At 39.2% G+C, this 18,070-nt stretch overlaps 1 protein-coding gene across 1 annotated transcript in view; it reads right to left on the bottom strand.

Moving 5' to 3' along the window:
• The window catches only part of LRCH3 (leucine rich repeats and calponin homology domain containing 3), a 107,416-nt gene extending 92,243 nt beyond the window's left edge, over positions 1-15,173 (bottom strand). The window contains exon 1 of the mRNA XM_023728678.1: positions 14,858-15,173. Coding sequence (XP_023584446.1) covers positions 14,858-15,119 — 262 coding nt within the window. The 5' untranslated portion in view covers positions 15,120-15,173. The remainder of the gene's footprint in view (positions 1-14,857) is intronic.
• Between the last annotated feature and the right edge of the window lie 2,897 nt (positions 15,174-18,070).

Below are 18,070 nucleotides of genomic sequence, written 5' to 3'. Positions count from 1 at the left end.
AGACTGGAGAAACCCTGAGAGTATGGCCCCCGGAAACCCTTTTAGCTCAGTAATGAAGTCACTCCTGAGGTTCACCCTTCAGCCAAAGATTAGACGGGTCCATAAAACAGAATGTGACTAAAGGGGCACAACAGTGCAGGGAGAAGGACTAGAAGGCAGGAGGGGACAGGAAAGCTGGTAATAGGAACCCAAGGTCGAGAAGGTAGTGTTGACATGTCATGGGGTTGTTAACCAATGTCATAAAACAATATGTGTACTATTTAATGAGAAGCTAGTTTGTTCTGTAAACCTTCATCTAAAGTACGATAATAATTTTTTTTTATTGTTGTAGTTAAATGAAGTTTACATTTCAAGTTAGTCTCCCATATAAACTTTTACACATACATTGTCATGTGACCCTAATTGCTCCCCCTATTCTGCGACAGCACACTCCTCCTTTCCGCCCCTGATTCCCCATGTCCACTCAACCAGCTCCTAACCCTCTCTGCCTTCCCATCACACCTCTGGACAGAAGATGCCCCTTTGGTCTCTTGTATCTACTTGAGAGTACAATAATGATTTTTTTTTTAATTTTAAAAAAAGAATGAAAGTTTTCTTTACGAAAAAAGCACTCAGCCTCTATAAGCACTACTGTGAGTGGGTGGAGGAGAGTGAGAAGAAGGAGTTTAAGACTAGTAAGGGATGGTTGGCTAGCTCTGTAAAGCGCTACAGCCACAAGAACTTTACAAGATCACCGATGAACTGGCATTGGCTGAGGTCCAGGCAGCATCAGCTTTCCCAGAAGAGCTCCAGAAACTCAGAGATGAGAAAGGCTACCCTCCAGAGCAAGTCTTCAACTGTGATGAAACAACCATTTACATGGCATTTACATTGTATTAGGTATTATAAGTAATCTAAGGATGCTTTAAAGTATACAAGAGGATATGCTAGGTTACATGCAAATACTATGTCATTTTATATAAGGGAGTTGAGCATCTTTGGATTCTGGTACCCGGGGAGGGGTCCTGGAACCAATCCCCCAAGCATACCGAGGGATGACTATATTTCCAAAGCTAAGAAAGTGAATAGGTTCGTTACCATTTCCTCTTTTCACGTTCTCATTCATTCAATAAACACTCAAAAGTCCTTTGGTCTTGTACTAGGTGTCGTACAATAAAAGACAGAACTCTCTATGGTAGAGTCCTAAAATGGCCCCCTAATATTTCCCACCCTAATTCCTGGGACTGCAAAAGAGATATTATACCTTGATTATATTCCTTATATGGCAGAAGAAATTTTGCAGATGTAATTAAGGCTACTAATTGACTCTGAATTAATCCAAAGAGATCTAATTCAGGTGGGCCCTCTGGTAGTAGCAGAATAAGTCAGAGAGATTGGAAGCATAAGTAGGATTTGCCACACCATTGCTTGTTTGAAGATACAGTGACCATGTGGTAAGAAATGCCAGTGTCCTCCAGAATCTGAGAGCAGCCCACGGCAGACAACCAGCAAGGAAATGGGGGACTTCAGTACTGAATTAAGGAAGTGAATTCTGCCAAAACCTGAATGAGCTTGGAAGCAAACTCTTCCCCAAAGCCTCCAGATGAGGGCCCAGACCAGATGACGCCTTGAATTTGGCCTTGTGAGATCCTGAGCACAGAAGCAGCTGAGTACGGACTTCTGACCTATAGAGCTGTAAGATAACAAAAAGCACGTTGTTTTTTAACATCTAGGTTTATGGTTATTTGTTACACAGCAATAAAAAAACTAATAAACCTTCTTCAAGGAGTTCCCTAGTAGGAGAAAAGACAGCACTGAGCCTTGGTGGCACAGTGGTTAAGAGCTCAGGCTGCTAACCAAAATGCTGGCAGTTCGAATCCACCAGCAGCTCCCTGGAAACCCTATGGGGCAGTTCTACTCTGTCCTATAAGGTCACTATGAGTTGGAACTGACTGGATGGCAATGGGTTTGGTTCAGTGTAAGAACAGAAAGGTGTGCACAGGGTAACAAGGAAGCACAGAAAAAGGGGAATGGTAGGGAGATAGAGGAGAGGGAAAAGAGAGGATCAAAAAGTAGAGGTGCTATGAGTAACACATGCGTTAAGAATGGAGGCGTTAGCCTAAACAAATAAGTAGAACATACATGAGGAAAAGTGAATAAATCATAAATGAACCATTCAATTTAAAAATTATAAAGTGAACAACCATATAATCACCACCTAGGATAACAGAACGAGCTCTGGTAGTGCAACAGTTAAATGCTCGGCTGCTAACAGAAAGGTTGGAAGTTCAAATCCACCAAGTGGGTCCACAGAAGAAAGGCCTGGTGATCTGCTCCCATAAAGATTACAGCCTAGAAAACCCTATGGGGCAGTTCTACTCTGTCACTTGGGGTAGCTATGAGTCAGAATCAACTTGACAGCAACTACAGGATAACAGAACATTTCAAGTACTTCAGAAATACACACCTCCCAACCTACTGCCTCCTTTTTTTTTTTTAATTTTATTGTTGTACTTTAAGTGAAAGTTTACAATTCAAGTTAGCCTCGCATACAAAAACTTATACATACATTGTAGTGTGACCCTAATTGCTCTCCCTATACTGTGATAGCACATTCATCCTTTCCACCCAATTTCCTGTGTCCATTCAAATAGCTCCTGACCCCCCCTGCCTTCTCATCTCACCTCCAGACAGGAGCTGCCCATTTAGTCTCATGTATCTACTTGAGCTAAGAAGCACACTCTTCATAAGTATCATTTTATATCCCATAGTCCAGTCTAATCTTTGTCTGAAGAGTTGGCCTCAGGAATTGTTTTAGTGCTGGGCTGACAGAGAGTCCGGGGGATGTGCTTTCTGGGGTTCCTCCAGTCTCAGTCAGACCATTAAGTCTGGTCTTTTTACTAAAATTTGAGTTCTGCACCCTACTTTCCTCCTGTTCCAACAGGGACTCTCTGTTTTGTTCCCTGTCAGGGTGGTTACTGGTGGTAGCCGGGCACCATCTAGTTCTTCTGGTCTCAGGCTGTTGCAGTCTCCGGTTTATGTGGCCCTTTCTGTCTCTTGTACTGCCCCCTATCTTAATTACAACTTTTTCCCTCTCCCCTAGAGATAACCATTATCTTGACTTTTATGGTAATTGTTTCCTTGCTTTTCTTTATACTTTAGCTCTTATGTATGGTTTTGGTCACGGTGAGTCCGAACTGACTCAATGGCAATGGGCTTAGTTTTCATTTTGTATGGTTTTGACTGTTGACTTTATTAAATGCATTTGTGTTGCATATATTAAGTCATACTGCATTTGGTCAGCATTATGTTTCCAAGGCTCATCCATCTCCTTGCACGTAGATAAAGCCTGTTCATTTTCACTTCTGTGAAATCATTAAGTATAGCACCACTGATTTATCTATTCTACTGATGATCATCATCTGAGTTTCTATTTTGTTAAGTATGAATATGCTATGAACATTCTTGTACCTGTATCCTGGTACACATATACACAAGTTTCTCTGGGACACAGATCTCTCAGTGGAATTTCTAGGTCAGAGAGTATGTATATTTTCAACGTTATTATTTTCCTAAGTTGTTATTGTTGTTAAGAGCTGTCAAGCTGGTTCCGACTCAAAGCGACCCTATGTACAAAAGAACAAAACACTGCCCCATCCTCATGATCGTTGTTATGCCTGAGCCCGTTGTTGCAGCCACTGTGTGAATCCATCTCACTGAGGATCTTCCTCTTTTTCGCTGACCCTCTACTTTACCAAGCATGATGTCTTTCTCCAGGGACTGATCCCTCCTGGTAACATGTCCAAAGTATGTGAGACAATGTCTTGCCACCCTTGCTTCTAAGGAGCATTCTGGCTGTCCTTCTTCCAAGACAGATTTGTTTGTTCTTTTGGCAGTCCATGATATACTCAATATGCTTCACCAACACCATAATTCAAAGGCATCAGTTCTTCTCCAGTCTTCCTTATTCACTGCCCAGCTTTCACATTCATATGAGATGACTGAAAATACCATGGGTTGGGTCAGGTACACCCTAGTCGTTAAAGGGACATCTCTGCCTTTTAACATTTTAAAGAGGTCTTTTGCAGCAGATTTGCTCCCCACACGTCTGTCAGTTTGTTGTACTGTGGGGGCTTGCGTGTTGCTGTGATGCTGGAACCTATGCCACCGGTATTCAAATACCCATAGGGTTACCCATGGTGGACAGGTTTCAGCTGAGCTTCCAGACTAAGACAGACTAGGAAGAAGAACCTAGCGGTCTACTTCTGAAAAAATTAGCCAGTGAAAACCTTATAAATAGCAGCAGAACATTGCCTGATATAGTGCTGTAAGATGAGCCCCTCAGGTTGGAAGGTACTAAAAAGACGACTGAGTAAGAGCTGCCTCCTCAAAGTAGAGTTGGCCTTAATGACATGGATGGAGTAAAGCTTTCAGGACCTTCCTTTGCTGAGGTGGCATGACTCTAAATGATAACAGCTGCAACATCCATTAATAATTGGAACATGGAATTTATGAAGTATAAATCTAGGAAAATTGGAAATCGTCAAAAATGAAATGGAATGCATAAACATCAATATCCTAGGCTTTAGTGAGCTGAAATGGACTGGTATTGGCCATTTTGAATGGGACAGTCATAATGGTCTACTATTTTCCTAAGTAGATTTACCAGTTTATACTCCCATAATGATTGGATTCATGCCCCCACTGCTCCACATTCTTTCCAGTACTTGGTATTGTCAGCTTTTTAAGTAGTAACTCAATGTGACTTTATTTTCCACTTCCTTTATTACTATAAGGGTGAGCACTTTTTCACACATTTACTGACCATTTGGAATTCCTCTTTAGTAAAGTACCACTCAAGTATTTTTCTAGTTTTCTATTGGGATCACCTTTTCTTACTGATTTATAGAAATTCTATACATATCTAGATATCATTCGTTGGTTATATTTATTGGAAATCTTATTCTGTCACTTATCTTTTTACTTTTTACAATGTACAGATTTTTTTAAATCTGTTTTTACTGGAAAATCTATTACGTAGATTTTGTAAGAAATGAATTCAAAGATACCATTCCTTGTTAACACTTCCTTCAAACAATAAAAATCTAGAAATTTAGAATGGCAAGAATAAAGTTAAAAGTAAGGAAATACCTTAAATTTTTAGGACTAGTTGATGATTCTAAAATTAGTAGCATTGCATTTGATACTGCTGGCTACTTCAGAAACCCAAAATAACATTCCTTTGTGTGAATTACCAAATTTCCTATACGTTTTTTTCCAAGCCTGGCCGGAATAAGTGTTTCATAAATGAACTGAAAAGAACAACGAACATGTGTGTTGCTACCTTAATAAAGTTAGATTTCATGTTGTAATATATGATATGTAACACTGACCATCCAGCCCCCAAGCCATTGTAAAAGGAAATGGACTCTAAATCACTAGCCCCAACACTTGTACCACTATCCTAGTCTCAACATTGAGTCTGTGGTAATCTATAACTCATCTTCTCACCTCTCCTAAGGCATCATCCAATTTTCACTTTCTGTTTAATAAACAATGCTAGTATAGCTGAGTTTGGATTTTCCCCGAAACAAAATTTAAATCTTATTTCAGATTTCTTTATACTCAACTCATGATCTACCCTGTGGTCTCTGCCTCTCTCTAAATGGTACTGGCAGAGGGGGGCAGTATGTGCTTGGAAGGGGAATGACGTAAGTAACAGAAGTCTTTTTTACCTCCCAACTCTCTTTCCCATTATATTAGTACAACGTAAGATCTGTGCTTGTTGAAGAGAAAGAATACGTCTGTAGATGAGAATACACTGGAGCTATAGAATTCCACATTTCAAACTGGAGGTAAGAGACCCGTTGCCATAGAGTCGATTCTGACTCATAGCAACCCTGAAGGAAAGAGGAGAACCGCCCCATAGGATTTCCAAGGCTGTAAATCTTTATGGAAGCAGATTGCCACATCTGTCTCCCATGGATTGGCTGGTGGGTTGGAACCACTGAAATTTCAGTTAGCAGCTGAGCACTTAACCACTGACCCATCAGTGTATCTTTCGGTTATAAGAGTGGGAGTTATAAATGTTATTGCTTCCTGAGATGTGTTCTTAGAATCCCACATTTGAATTCCGAATGCACATTTACACAGAAATTGTATTACAAAGAGCACTATTATGTACAGTATTATATCGACATTTCTTAAACTGGGGTATATATAGGGGGTGGATTACAGAAAAACCACCGAATAAACATTACAGGAACTTGGTTTGTTTCTCCCTAATGGTTGGTAATTTAAAACCACAGATTTATATTTAAACGAGCATAAAAATACAGAGTAGAATTTTTAAGAAAACTCCAAGTTTACACAGGCAACTTCAAGCTCTGCACCCCAGATCTTCTCTGCTGGTAGGGGTATTTCAGTAAAAGTTTATGTCAAATACCCTTCCCTCCAACACAAACACACGCTCTGTAGAGAGAGACAAAGGTCATGAAGGAGATCGTAGATGTCAGGTATAAAGAGGAATGAAATACGAGTTAAACTGACTTTCATGTTTTAGAAAAAAAGTAGGCTTTTGTGGGCAGCCTGAAAAACCCAGCCATGTTATAATACATGTAACGTTGTTTCTATGAGGAAACACTTTTGGAAGTTTGCTTATAAATTATGTTTGTCTAGGTTTTTAAAACTGCCTATCATTTGTTAGAACAATTCCACATCTAGAAATTTACCCAAAAGAAATAATAAGAGATGTGAGCAAAGAGTTATGTAAACGGATGCTCACAGTGTTATGTATAAAACTGAAAAATTAGAAACCGCCTAAATGCCCAATAAAAGGGATCTGGTTAAGTATAAAGATATGATAAATACCATGCAGCCATTAAAATTGTTTTAAGAAAATTTTTACTGACATGGGAAAATACTTCTAATATACAGCAAGATGGAAAAAAGCAGACTATAAGAAGCTGATATCATATTTTTTCAGTATATATATACATGCACTAAAAAAACTCTGGAAAAATGTCAAAATACTGTAAGTTGTTTATCTCTGCAGTAGTGTTTTTCTTCCCCCCCTTCTCTCCTCATATATCTGTTTTCTCCAAATTTTCTATAGTACATATGTACTACTCTTACAATTACAAAAAAATTAATAAATCAAAATCAATATATAGAAGTCTGTATGCGTGCAAAAAGAGCATCCCATTCTCTTATCAAATGAAAAAAGGTAGAAATAGAAAAACTAAATGCCTTCTTCTGAATTTATATCCTTTTTCTCATTGTGAAAAGAATTATATTCTTAAGACATACTAAATACAGAACAAGGATATATCATCTCTCTGACTGACACAAACCAGAAAGAATGCGAAGATTAAATGGTTACAAAGTAAAGCCAACTCAGACACTGTTGGTATAAACTGAACAGTAAAGCCAACTCAGACACTGTTGGTATAAACTGAACAATCTCTTTGGAAGGACAATTTTATAATCTGTATCAAAAAAACTAAAATTGTACGTACCTTTTAACCAATCAATTATATTTCTAGGAATTTTTCTTAAAGAAATACTTGGGGCAAAGATGTAATACTAGACTACTCTCAGCAACAGCCCTGGTGACACAGTGGTTAAGAGCTCAGCTGTTAACCAAAAGGTCAGTAGTTCGAATCTACCAGCCTCTCCTATAAAACAGATTAAAACTGCCCCATAGGGTTTCCAAGCAGTGGCTGGTGGATTTGAGCTGCCTACCTTTTGGTTAGCAGCTGTCGCTCCTAACCACCACGTCACCAGGGCTCCATGTACACCAACAGGGACTGATAAATGACAGTATGTGCACCCATGAAAAATTATGCTATAGATCTCTATTTTCTGATGTTGTATCTCATATGTAGTGAAAAACAAATTAGGTGACAGAACAGCCTTTATGTGATTCCATTTTTATAATAAGAAAAAGTGAGACTGTATATATCCATGAAGAAAATGTTGAGAAGACTGCAAAACAAACGTTCACTCATAGTTCTCTGGTAAATGGAATTATGAATGATTTTTACTGCCTTCTTTTGTACTATTACTGTCTTAACCTTCTGTACTATAATGAACACGCACAACTTTTTTTTTCGTTCTTACATGGAATCATCCAATTATTTAATTATTTATGTAACAAATGCTTTTTAGTAGTTTTATTGAAATACAATTCATGCACCATACAACTCACCCATTTAAGGTTTACCATTCAATGGTCTTTAGTGTATTCAGTTGTGTAACCATAACCACAACCAATTTTAGGACACTTTCATCACTCCAAAAAGAAACCCTGTACCCATTAACAGTCATTCCGCATTTCTCCTTAATCCTCCCAGCCCTAGACAACCAATAATCTACTTTCTCTCTCTACTGATTTGCCTATTCTGGACATTTCATAATAGTGGAATCATACAATACATCGTCCTTTGTGACTGGCCTCTTTTACCCAGCAAAATTTTTTCAAGGTTCATCCATATTCTAGCAGGGACTGGTGCAGTAAATAATTTTTAAATATCTGAATACTGTGGATAAACAGAGAACTTGTCGTAAAAAACGTATAGTCTAGAAAACAATGAACATGCACAACTCAGTATCAGGAGAAATTATTTTTTAAGTCCACTAACCTGAACCAATCTGATTAATCCAATAAAATTAGTTTTGTTTTCTACTCTGTCCTCATTGGTAAGGCCCTTAGAAGATTCTTCCTAATTTGAGCACATAATACTCAGTGCATGGTAAATATGCCAAATACATAGTTAATACTTCTATTAACCAGGAAGACATGCTTCAATGGTACTCTTTGTTCAACAAGATTTCAAAACAAAAAAATTAAATATCCCCCCGGGCCCTAAGATGCTAGCAAGGATCCTGTAATCATGATTGAGCCTCCATCTGATGCCACCCCCTGCTCCTCCCTTTGCCTCTGCCTTCTCAACCATTATTTATCAGTGTTGTCAGATCTAGTCACCATAGTGGCTTACTGTCTTCGTGCATGTAGAAACACTGCTAAAGGGAGTATGATTGATTAAATAAGAGATACAGAATAAAATTTCAACTGTGTTTTAATACAGTTGAGCTCCAATATCACTGTCCAATATAACTTTCTGTGATGGTGGAAAGGGTCTACATCTCATCTGTCCAATATAACAGACAATAGCCACATATGACTACTGAGCACTGGAAATACGGCTAGTTCAACTGAGGAACCAAATTTTTAATTTTACTAACCACATATGGCTTATGGCTACCATACCGGACAGCACAACTCCAGGAAAAATTCATAGTACATATACTGTGGTTGATACAAAATATACATGAATAAGGATCCAAGTATAAGAAAAAACATGATTTCCACTTAAGACCCGGCATTCCAGTGTATATTTCCAAGACTAACAAAACCATAATTTTTATAGGTTACAGGTTTCTTCCTTGAAAAATTAAATGGCATTTTAGCAATCCTCATTCCTCTTTACCTAGCAGATAAGTATTATCCACTTCTTGAAAGTTTCAATTCCCATGGCTTCAGTAACACTACATTACCTTGTCTCACCCATGTGCATCTGAATTTTTCTTTTTCTGTGGACTCTTAGTCCCCCTCCTGCCCCCAACTGTAGGTTTTCCTCTAATCCTTGTTTCCTGTATTCTGTCTTCCATTCAGAAGATTTCTTACAGCTTCAACTATGACCTGTTTGCCTTCCGTGAAACGGTACCACGTCACTAAACACATCATTTAACCTCTCTAAGACTTCTCATCTGCAAAGTAACTTCAATGGTTACTATGCATCCTTCCAACTTTAGGATTCTATGAATTCCAGCACACGCCTAGTTCTCCAACTTTGATTTTTTTTCTCAGGCTGGTTCCTCTTCCTGCCTTTTAAAATGTTGGTGTGCCCCATAGTTGTCAGTGACCAGCTTTTCCACTCTCCATGCTCTTTCTCAAGAACCTCATAAACTCTCATTATGACTCTCTTAAATTTATGCTTAAATTTATGCTAACTTCCCTCTAAAACTTTAGATTTACATTTCTATTTGCTGCACATGATTAACTAGATGTTCTACCAGCCCCTTAAAGGAATCAGGCAGACCAAAGAAATTATATAAGCCAAACTTCTTTGTCAGTATAGCTTAGCGATCAAAAACACAAGTTTTAGGATCAGATGTCTCTCAATTTGAATCCCAGTTCTGTCACTTATTAGTCATGTGACCTTGACCAATTACTTAATCTCTTGAGTCTCAATTCTCTCATCTGCAAAACGGGGTCAAAAATAGTTACTTACAACTCATATGGGTGTTACATGTGTATGTTTCGTATACATTCACAACTTAGCACAATACCTGGAATATGCTAAGAGCTCAATACATGTTGGCTACTATTATTATCAGTAGCATTACCAGTTTCCCAGTCTTGCAAGTTTAACTGCTCAGTCATCTTTTACTCATCCTGTGTTTTCTGAATGAATTCAATCAGCAGCTGTACATTATCTTCACTTTCTAGTATGATCTGTTTTCCAGGTTTTCATTCCCTCATGGATTATTACCACAGCCATCCAACCAGATTGCTAGATTTTAAATACTTACATGGTACGGTCTCTTATTTTTGTTTCCCCTACATTACAAAAAAATTTTTGCTATTATGACAATTAAACTAATCTTTACCCCTATCTATTTATTGCACCACTAGACTCCTTGAGTTCTTTGAGGGCAGGAAGTATCTTCACCCTCTTTGCCAAAGTCCCTTAGTCAATAAATGTTTGTTGAATGAGCAAATGTTGACCAGTCTCCATGTCTCTAAACCAATCATCAATCTAGCTTCCTTTTATGTTAAAGGCAGCTCGTATATTCTCTAAACCAATCACTTATTCTGACCAAACTGGCCCACCACAACATCAAGAGCAGTCTCACTGTATTAGACAGGACTCTTATTTTTGTATCAAAAAATTCTATTCAAACAAAGCAGAAAAAGGAATTTATTGGCTCACATAATTTGACAAGTCCAGGAATAGCATTAACTATAGGAACGAATGGTAACATACTGGCTTCTAACAAAACAGTTGGTGGTTCAAATCCACCCAGAGGTGCCTCAGAACAAAGGCCTGGCAATCTAGTTCCAAAAGATCACAGCCATTGAAAACCCTATGGAGCACAGCTCTACTCTGACACAACTAGGGCTGAGCAGAGTCAACTCGACAGCAACTGGTTTGGGGCTCAAACACTGTCATCAGAATTGGCCGCATTCTTTCCATGTTTTCGCTCTGCTTTCCATTTACCAGCAAGCTATCTACCAGCAGCTCCAGGCTCTCATTCTATTCTCTCAGCAACTCTAGTGTTCACAGTTCGCCCCTTCTCGGTAGTTCCAACAAAAATGCAGAATTAACACTCAGGTACGCTGATTAGAAAATGTGACTATCTCTGAAACAATCACTATAGTCAGAGGGAGGGACTACACTGATTGGCCATTAGCTAGGACTGTGTCTTGGGCAGAGAGCCCTGGTGGCGCAGTGGTTAAAGCGCCCATCCACAAACCAAAAGGTCAGCAGTTTGAACTCACAAGCTGCTCCACTGAAGAAAGATGTAGCAGTCTGCTTCCGTGAAGATTTACAGCCTTGGAAACCCTATGGGGCAGTTGTACTATGTCCTCTAGGGTCACTATGAGCAGGAACTGACTCGACAGCAGTGGGTTCGGTTTTGGTCTGGAATCATACGTATGCATCCGTGTGTCAGGATAGGATCCATGTAACTGATTGAGAGGGACAGTTCCCTAGGAAAATTCAGGTTCCCTAGAAAATTCAAGGTACTGTTATCAGAAGAAAGGGGAATGGATGATGGACTGGCAAAATTAACTGATGTCCCCTATACTATAAGACGTTTTCAATGCTGTCCACCACATCCTAGCATCCCTTTACTTCTGGTTTTGGCTTACCTAAATCCAAGTTACATCCTTTTTCCTCCAAGAAGTCTTCTGTAATTTCTTCTAAGATTTTCACTGTCCTCTCAATCAAGTTCAAAACTAGTTGTCATCAAGTCAACTCCAACCATGGTAACCCAATGCGTGTCAGCATAAAATTGTGCTCCATAAGGTTTTCAATGGCTTACTGTTTAGAAATAGATCAACCAAGCCTTCCTTCCAAGGTGCCTCTGGGTAGACCAGAACCTCCAACCTTTCAGTTAGCAGCCTAGTGAATTAACCTGGATCAAGTCACCCATTTCTCTACATAATTATTTTACTTTTCCTAGCTACCTTTTTAAACAAATAAGGAGCTCTGGTGGAGCAGTGGCTGAAGTGCTCAGCTGCTAACAGAAAGATCGGTGGTTCAAACCCACCAGCCACTCTGTAGGAGAAAGATCTGGTGATCTGCTCCCATGAAGATTACAGCCTTGGAAACCCTATGGGGCAGTTTTACTCTGTCCTAAAGGGTCACTATGAGTCAGAATCAACTGGACAGCAATGGGTTTTTTAAACAATTAGGAGGACAAAGCCTCAAGAAAATGTTCCTGATGAACTCTAATCATGTCCAATTACAAACTGTATGGGTGATATGTGGTTTCCTAGAGTGTAAACTCTTGAAGGAGAAACTCTACCATATACATTCAATATTTTTACTAACATAAATTGGGTCTGAACTCATAAAAGCACGCGGTATAAAAAGACGACTATAGATTTTGGAGTTAGCGCCAATCTTGGCTAATACCCCATCCCTTGCCCTTTGGCGACAGATCTTTAAGCAAATTACTTAATCTCTCTAAACCTTGGTTTTGCTATCCATAAAAACAGGAATAGTGATACATATCTGTACAAAGGGAGACTGCATAGTATAGCGGAGAAAACAGAGTTAGATGGACCTGGGCTGAAATTCTACCATTAATACTAGCTACGTGACTTTCTTTCAGTGATTCCTAATCTGTAAAGTGGGGGTAGTAATAGTAATATTTAATCCATAGGTTGCTATGATCATTAAACAAAACAATGTATTTTAAACCACCTAACAAAATAAACAGTAGTCAACACTCAATAAATGATGTTATCAGCACTACACTATCTGTTTAAAATAATTCAGACTTCTTTTTGTACTAATTACCAAGGTCTGCCAAAGATTTCTTATACTTAATAAATGATATTTCTACATGTTAAAAATTCATCTAACAGGTCACAAAATATCTTGTAATCTTTTTTATACTTCTTAACCTGACAAAGTGTCAATTAACAAAAAAATTGGTTTATACAGAAACTATTAAAGTAATAAAATCAGCATGGATAATAATATACTTAAAAATTCAAAGTACAGTTAGGGAAAACTTCACTGAGATTATTTATTCTTCATAAATGCCCTTGGGTTTTCTTCATTAGTTAATAAAATATTTCTTAAAGGCTCAATATACTGCTGCTAAAAAAGCAGGTAAAGATAATGAGCTAGATAAACTCCTGTAATCAACTTGTTCTTTTTAGCTTCAGGCTTAATGTAATAATACTGAAATGACTCACACCAATATGAAATCACTATGCCATATAGCCCTTCTCCTGAACAGAATCAGGAAATTGTGGGTATGAATGGCAATTTTAGGTGTTATCTGTGAGAACACATGTAAAAGACAAGTGGCTGTTCATATTTACCTAAGTAACAAAATATAACTTTAGTATCATTCACTAAAAAAATACAAATTATGTTTAGGACAACTGCTTCCAAAAAGAGATGAAATAAGGAGGCATTTAATTTTTTCCATTTTACACCAGACCAAAAGTTTCTGGAATTAGTTGAACAGTTCTGTTTATTTTTCTAATGTGAGTGAACCATATGTAATACTTATCAATCTTTAATGAGTACACAAACAGGAAAGGTGTGAAATTTAAGCTTTTAAAATAAATAAATAAAAATGAATACACATAAGACAAAATACTGCACATTCTTTGGTTGTAAGAACATCATATGAAAGTAAAATATTTAACGATATGAGACTATAAAACCTGTATAGGGGATTTTTTGTTTGTTTCCTCCTTGTATTTCTGTAAATCTTGAACAGTTTTTAATCTATTCTCTGAGGAAGCTATATTTTAAACATGAGAGAAAAATATTATGCTGAATACCTTAGTCAACAGATATTATTCCCTACAAGTAAGAAAATCAAATAATACCTAATTCCTTAGTCTCCTTGTGTTCCAAAAAAAAAGTATAAAGCCAACAAGTAAGGGCTTAAAAGGGAAAAGCGAATATAGATATGGTAGGCAATCCATGTAGAGTGGAGGAGGTTATTATTTACTAAATGGAAAGTAATGGGTGTCTGAAGGTAGGCTCTAGTTATTTTTACAAGTACATTTAGTAAAGTCAACTAGATGAAGGCGGAGAAACAAAAGTTTACAACATTCGGAGTTCGCATTTAAAAAAAAAAAAAAAAAAAAACTCTTTCGAAAAAACTCCAGTGCTGAGATCGATGTTTTCCTGACAATGCAGTGATCAGAGATCTCTGCTACTCGACCTATTAACAGTGCGCTATATTCCCAAATCTTAGAAAATCAACTTGGCACCCCAAATTCTAAAGGGCCTGCAGAAATCTGGGCGGGGCAAGGGTTTACCTCTGAAGTGGCAGAAACTAACGTTCCAGGAGACAGTAAAAAAACCACCCATCAATCCCTGCCAGTTCCCTTCCCCAAGAGATGCACCCTCGCCTCGCCCAGACTCGGGTTTTGGCCCGCAGGCCCGGAGAGCTGGGTGGGTTGGGGCAATTGGCTTCTCCCCGCTACCCTGGTCTGGCCCGGGAGCCTATAGGATCAGCTGCTGTACTATCCCCGATTCCTCCACCATCGGCAGGGGCGGCCTCCCGCGGCGCCATGGTCTCCCGCCGGCTGGGATGCCCCGGTCCCGCTCACCCGCTCGGGTGGTGTCCGTCAGGTCGTGGTTGGCCGCTCCTCGGGGAAACTCCCTCAGTTTCCGGCCGTTCAGGCTCAACACCCCGGTTACTGCCGCCTCTTCCAGGGCTCGATCGAGGGAACGGCTCCATGAGCCTGGGCCAGGACCAGGGCCCGCCCCGGAGCTTGGGCCGCAATTAACGCCAGACAAGTTACCTCCGGACGCTTCTTGGCCAGGGTACTCGGCAGCCGTGGCCACAGCGGCCAAGCCCGCGGCAGCCATTTCCCAGCCGACAACTCTCCGGGCCAGCGGCTCCGCGCATGCGTGGTCAGAACTGATGGGTAGGCGGGGATAGGGGCACACAGACCCCGGACGGTTCCCGTGATGGGCAGGGCTGGGTGCCCCTCCTCACGCCAAGGCGGTTGCCCCCTCCGACATCAAGATTTTCAAGAGAAATTAAAACGGAACTCACAAATGTGGAGAAGTCTCTTACTTTAGATTCCCGGTAATATCTCTACATTGCTCCTACAAAAATACTTTTCAGATAACGCTCCTCATCAAAACAACTCTGCCTGCATTAAGGCTTCTGTTCCTGCCAGAAACTTGGCCGGGCTGAAGATGAGAGGAGAGTACCCTGGAATACGAATTTAAACGTTTCCCTACTTTTGTCATTTTATAGCCAGATGATCTAAATCGAGATCTGTAGACTTATTAACTGTTATTGCCTGAGGGAAAAATAAGTGCTAACTTGGCTCCCAAATTCCATAATTCTAAGACGGTTATATACATTAATATTTTACACCTTCTTCTCTTTTGTAAAATAGTTCTTCTTAACGAAAATAAATCCAACACCTTAAGTAGTACTTGTCTTTTAGGCGAGAGTTTATTGTTGAAAAAAGCAGGATGAACATTAAAGTCTAAAATTCTGATTTGGAACTAAAATTGAGGAAAATGATCTCAGCATAATCTAAATGTGGGAATTAAAGGAATTAAACAAAGAAATGATCAGAATTGAAACCAAGTGCTGAAAAAGTGGAACATACCACCTCATTTTAAACTAACTAGACCTCACCAGTCTCCAGCCCATTCTTCAGTTTGTTTTACACATTTAAGCCATTCCTGCTAAATGACGTAAATTTCACCTACAATCAACCAACTAGTATTTACTGTGGGAAATAGATGTGGAATCCAGACAAATATACCAAATACAGAATCAGACAATAAAAAGGGGCTGACTATGGGTGGTAGGGATTATCTGTTATCAGAATTCAGAGAAAAGATTCTATATCATGGAAGAATGAGGTTTTGGATCCAACCTGAAGGATTATGAAATGGGATAGCCTGGAAGGTGAAGGCAGTATTCCAGATTGGGAGGAGGATCAGCATAAACACAACGAGGTATGATAATGATATATGTGGAGGGCATTAAGGTCCCAAGCCACGAGGTTCATGTCAGAGAGCAAAAGAAAATAAGGTTAGAGAGATTCTACCCATTATTCAAGGCCCAACTTTTCAATGAAACTTTGATTAGCACTTCCCTGAACTAAATAGTCTTGTTGTTAGTTGGCATGGAGCCAGCTTCAACTCACGGTGACCTGACATATAACACAACACATTGCCTGATCCTGCACCATCTTCATGATTGTTGTTATGTTTGAGTCCATTGTGGTGGCTGTTGTGTTAATCCATCTCATTGATGCTTTCCCTCGTTTTCACCGACTTTACCAGCCATGATGTCCTTTTCTAGTGACTTGTCTTTCCTGATAACACTTCCAATGTAAGCAAGCTGAAGTCTCACCATCCTCACTTCTAATGAGCATTCTGGTTGTATTTCTTCTAAAACTGATGTATTCCTTCTTTTGGCAGTCCACGGTGTATTCAATATTCTTTGCCAACTCTACAATTCAAATAAGTCAATTCTTCTGTCTTCCTTTTTCATTGTCCTGCTTTCACATGCATATGAGGTAACTGAAAGACCATGGCTTGGGTCAGACACACCTTAGTCATCAAAGTGATACCTTTGCTTTTTAAAACTTTAAAGAGGTCTTTTGCAGTAGAACTGACCTATGTTCATTGCTTCCATGGACATTGACTGTTGTAAATCCTACCTCTATGATGTTAATAAGGTGGGATTAGCGGCAGTTAATGAGGCAGGACTCAGTCTACAAATGGCAGTAACGGCTGCCCAGAGAGTTGTTTTATTAACTCATACTACATATTCAGTACTACATTCTAGGTTCTTTAAGCAAAGACTTCCATGATCAATTATGAATGTCTGTTATGAGCATGGGTCACTGCACTGGTAAGTGGTGTATTTGTCATACCTGGCAAATAACATTTATCCAAAGCATGAATTGTTCTGAATTGTTTTTGTTATTCTGGTCTTCCTAAAATTGTTTTTTATGTTATTCTTAGATTTTAAGCTATTCAAGAGTAGGGCCTCATTTTACATTTTTATTCTTTACAGTGACTAAAAGCCTATTTATATATCCCATATGGAGACTACAATGCTACAGAATGTTGTCAGAGTAATCTTTCTAAAATGCACCATTATGTCATCTATATTTGATTACCTATTACTTCTCACATTTACACTAAATTTTTCTGATGGGTTCTCCATAATATGGCCTCATTCTGTTTACACATATATCCCATAATAATTGCAACATACAATGCTAATCCTGGCCTCTGAACCTCTGACCAGATTCACGGATTGATGATTGATGTCAGTTTGTCTTTTCAAGTAGGTTCTAAGGTCCTTGATATGCTACAATTCCGTATGTCAGAGCTTGAGTAGTAAGTGGGGCAGAAAAAGTCTAATAAATGGTGCTGGCAAAACTGGATATCCGCCTGCAGAAAAATGAAACAGGACTTATACCTCACACCATACACAAAAACTAACTCAAAATGGTTGAGAACCATAAAATTCCTGGGAGAAAACTATGGGACCTAATCTTTTATAAAAACGGTGAGATAGGGAAGGGAAAAAGGGACTGAGCCCCTAGGCAAAGGACCCTGAACTAAAAACATGTGCTTTAATGACACAAAACCCATTATCTTGGAACATGCAATAATGAAAGAACCCACCCAGCTCTCAACGTACTTCCTTGATGTTTTCCGAAGAACTGGCCCGATCTTGTCCCTGGAGCATGCGCAGACATCCACAAGGTGACCAACAGACCCGCGACAGGAATCGAGCCGGCACCACGGGGGTGGGGGTGGGGCTGCACAGG

This window comes from Trichechus manatus, unplaced genomic scaffold, assembly GCF_000243295.1.
Source record: "Trichechus manatus latirostris isolate Lorelei unplaced genomic scaffold, TriManLat1.0 scaffold00026, whole genome shotgun sequence".
In the NCBI taxonomy this organism is placed as follows: Eukaryota; Metazoa; Chordata; class Mammalia; order Sirenia; family Trichechidae; genus Trichechus; species Trichechus manatus.
The sequence above is the reverse complement of the archived record's forward strand: the minus strand, read 5'-3'. Positions and strand labels throughout refer to the sequence as shown.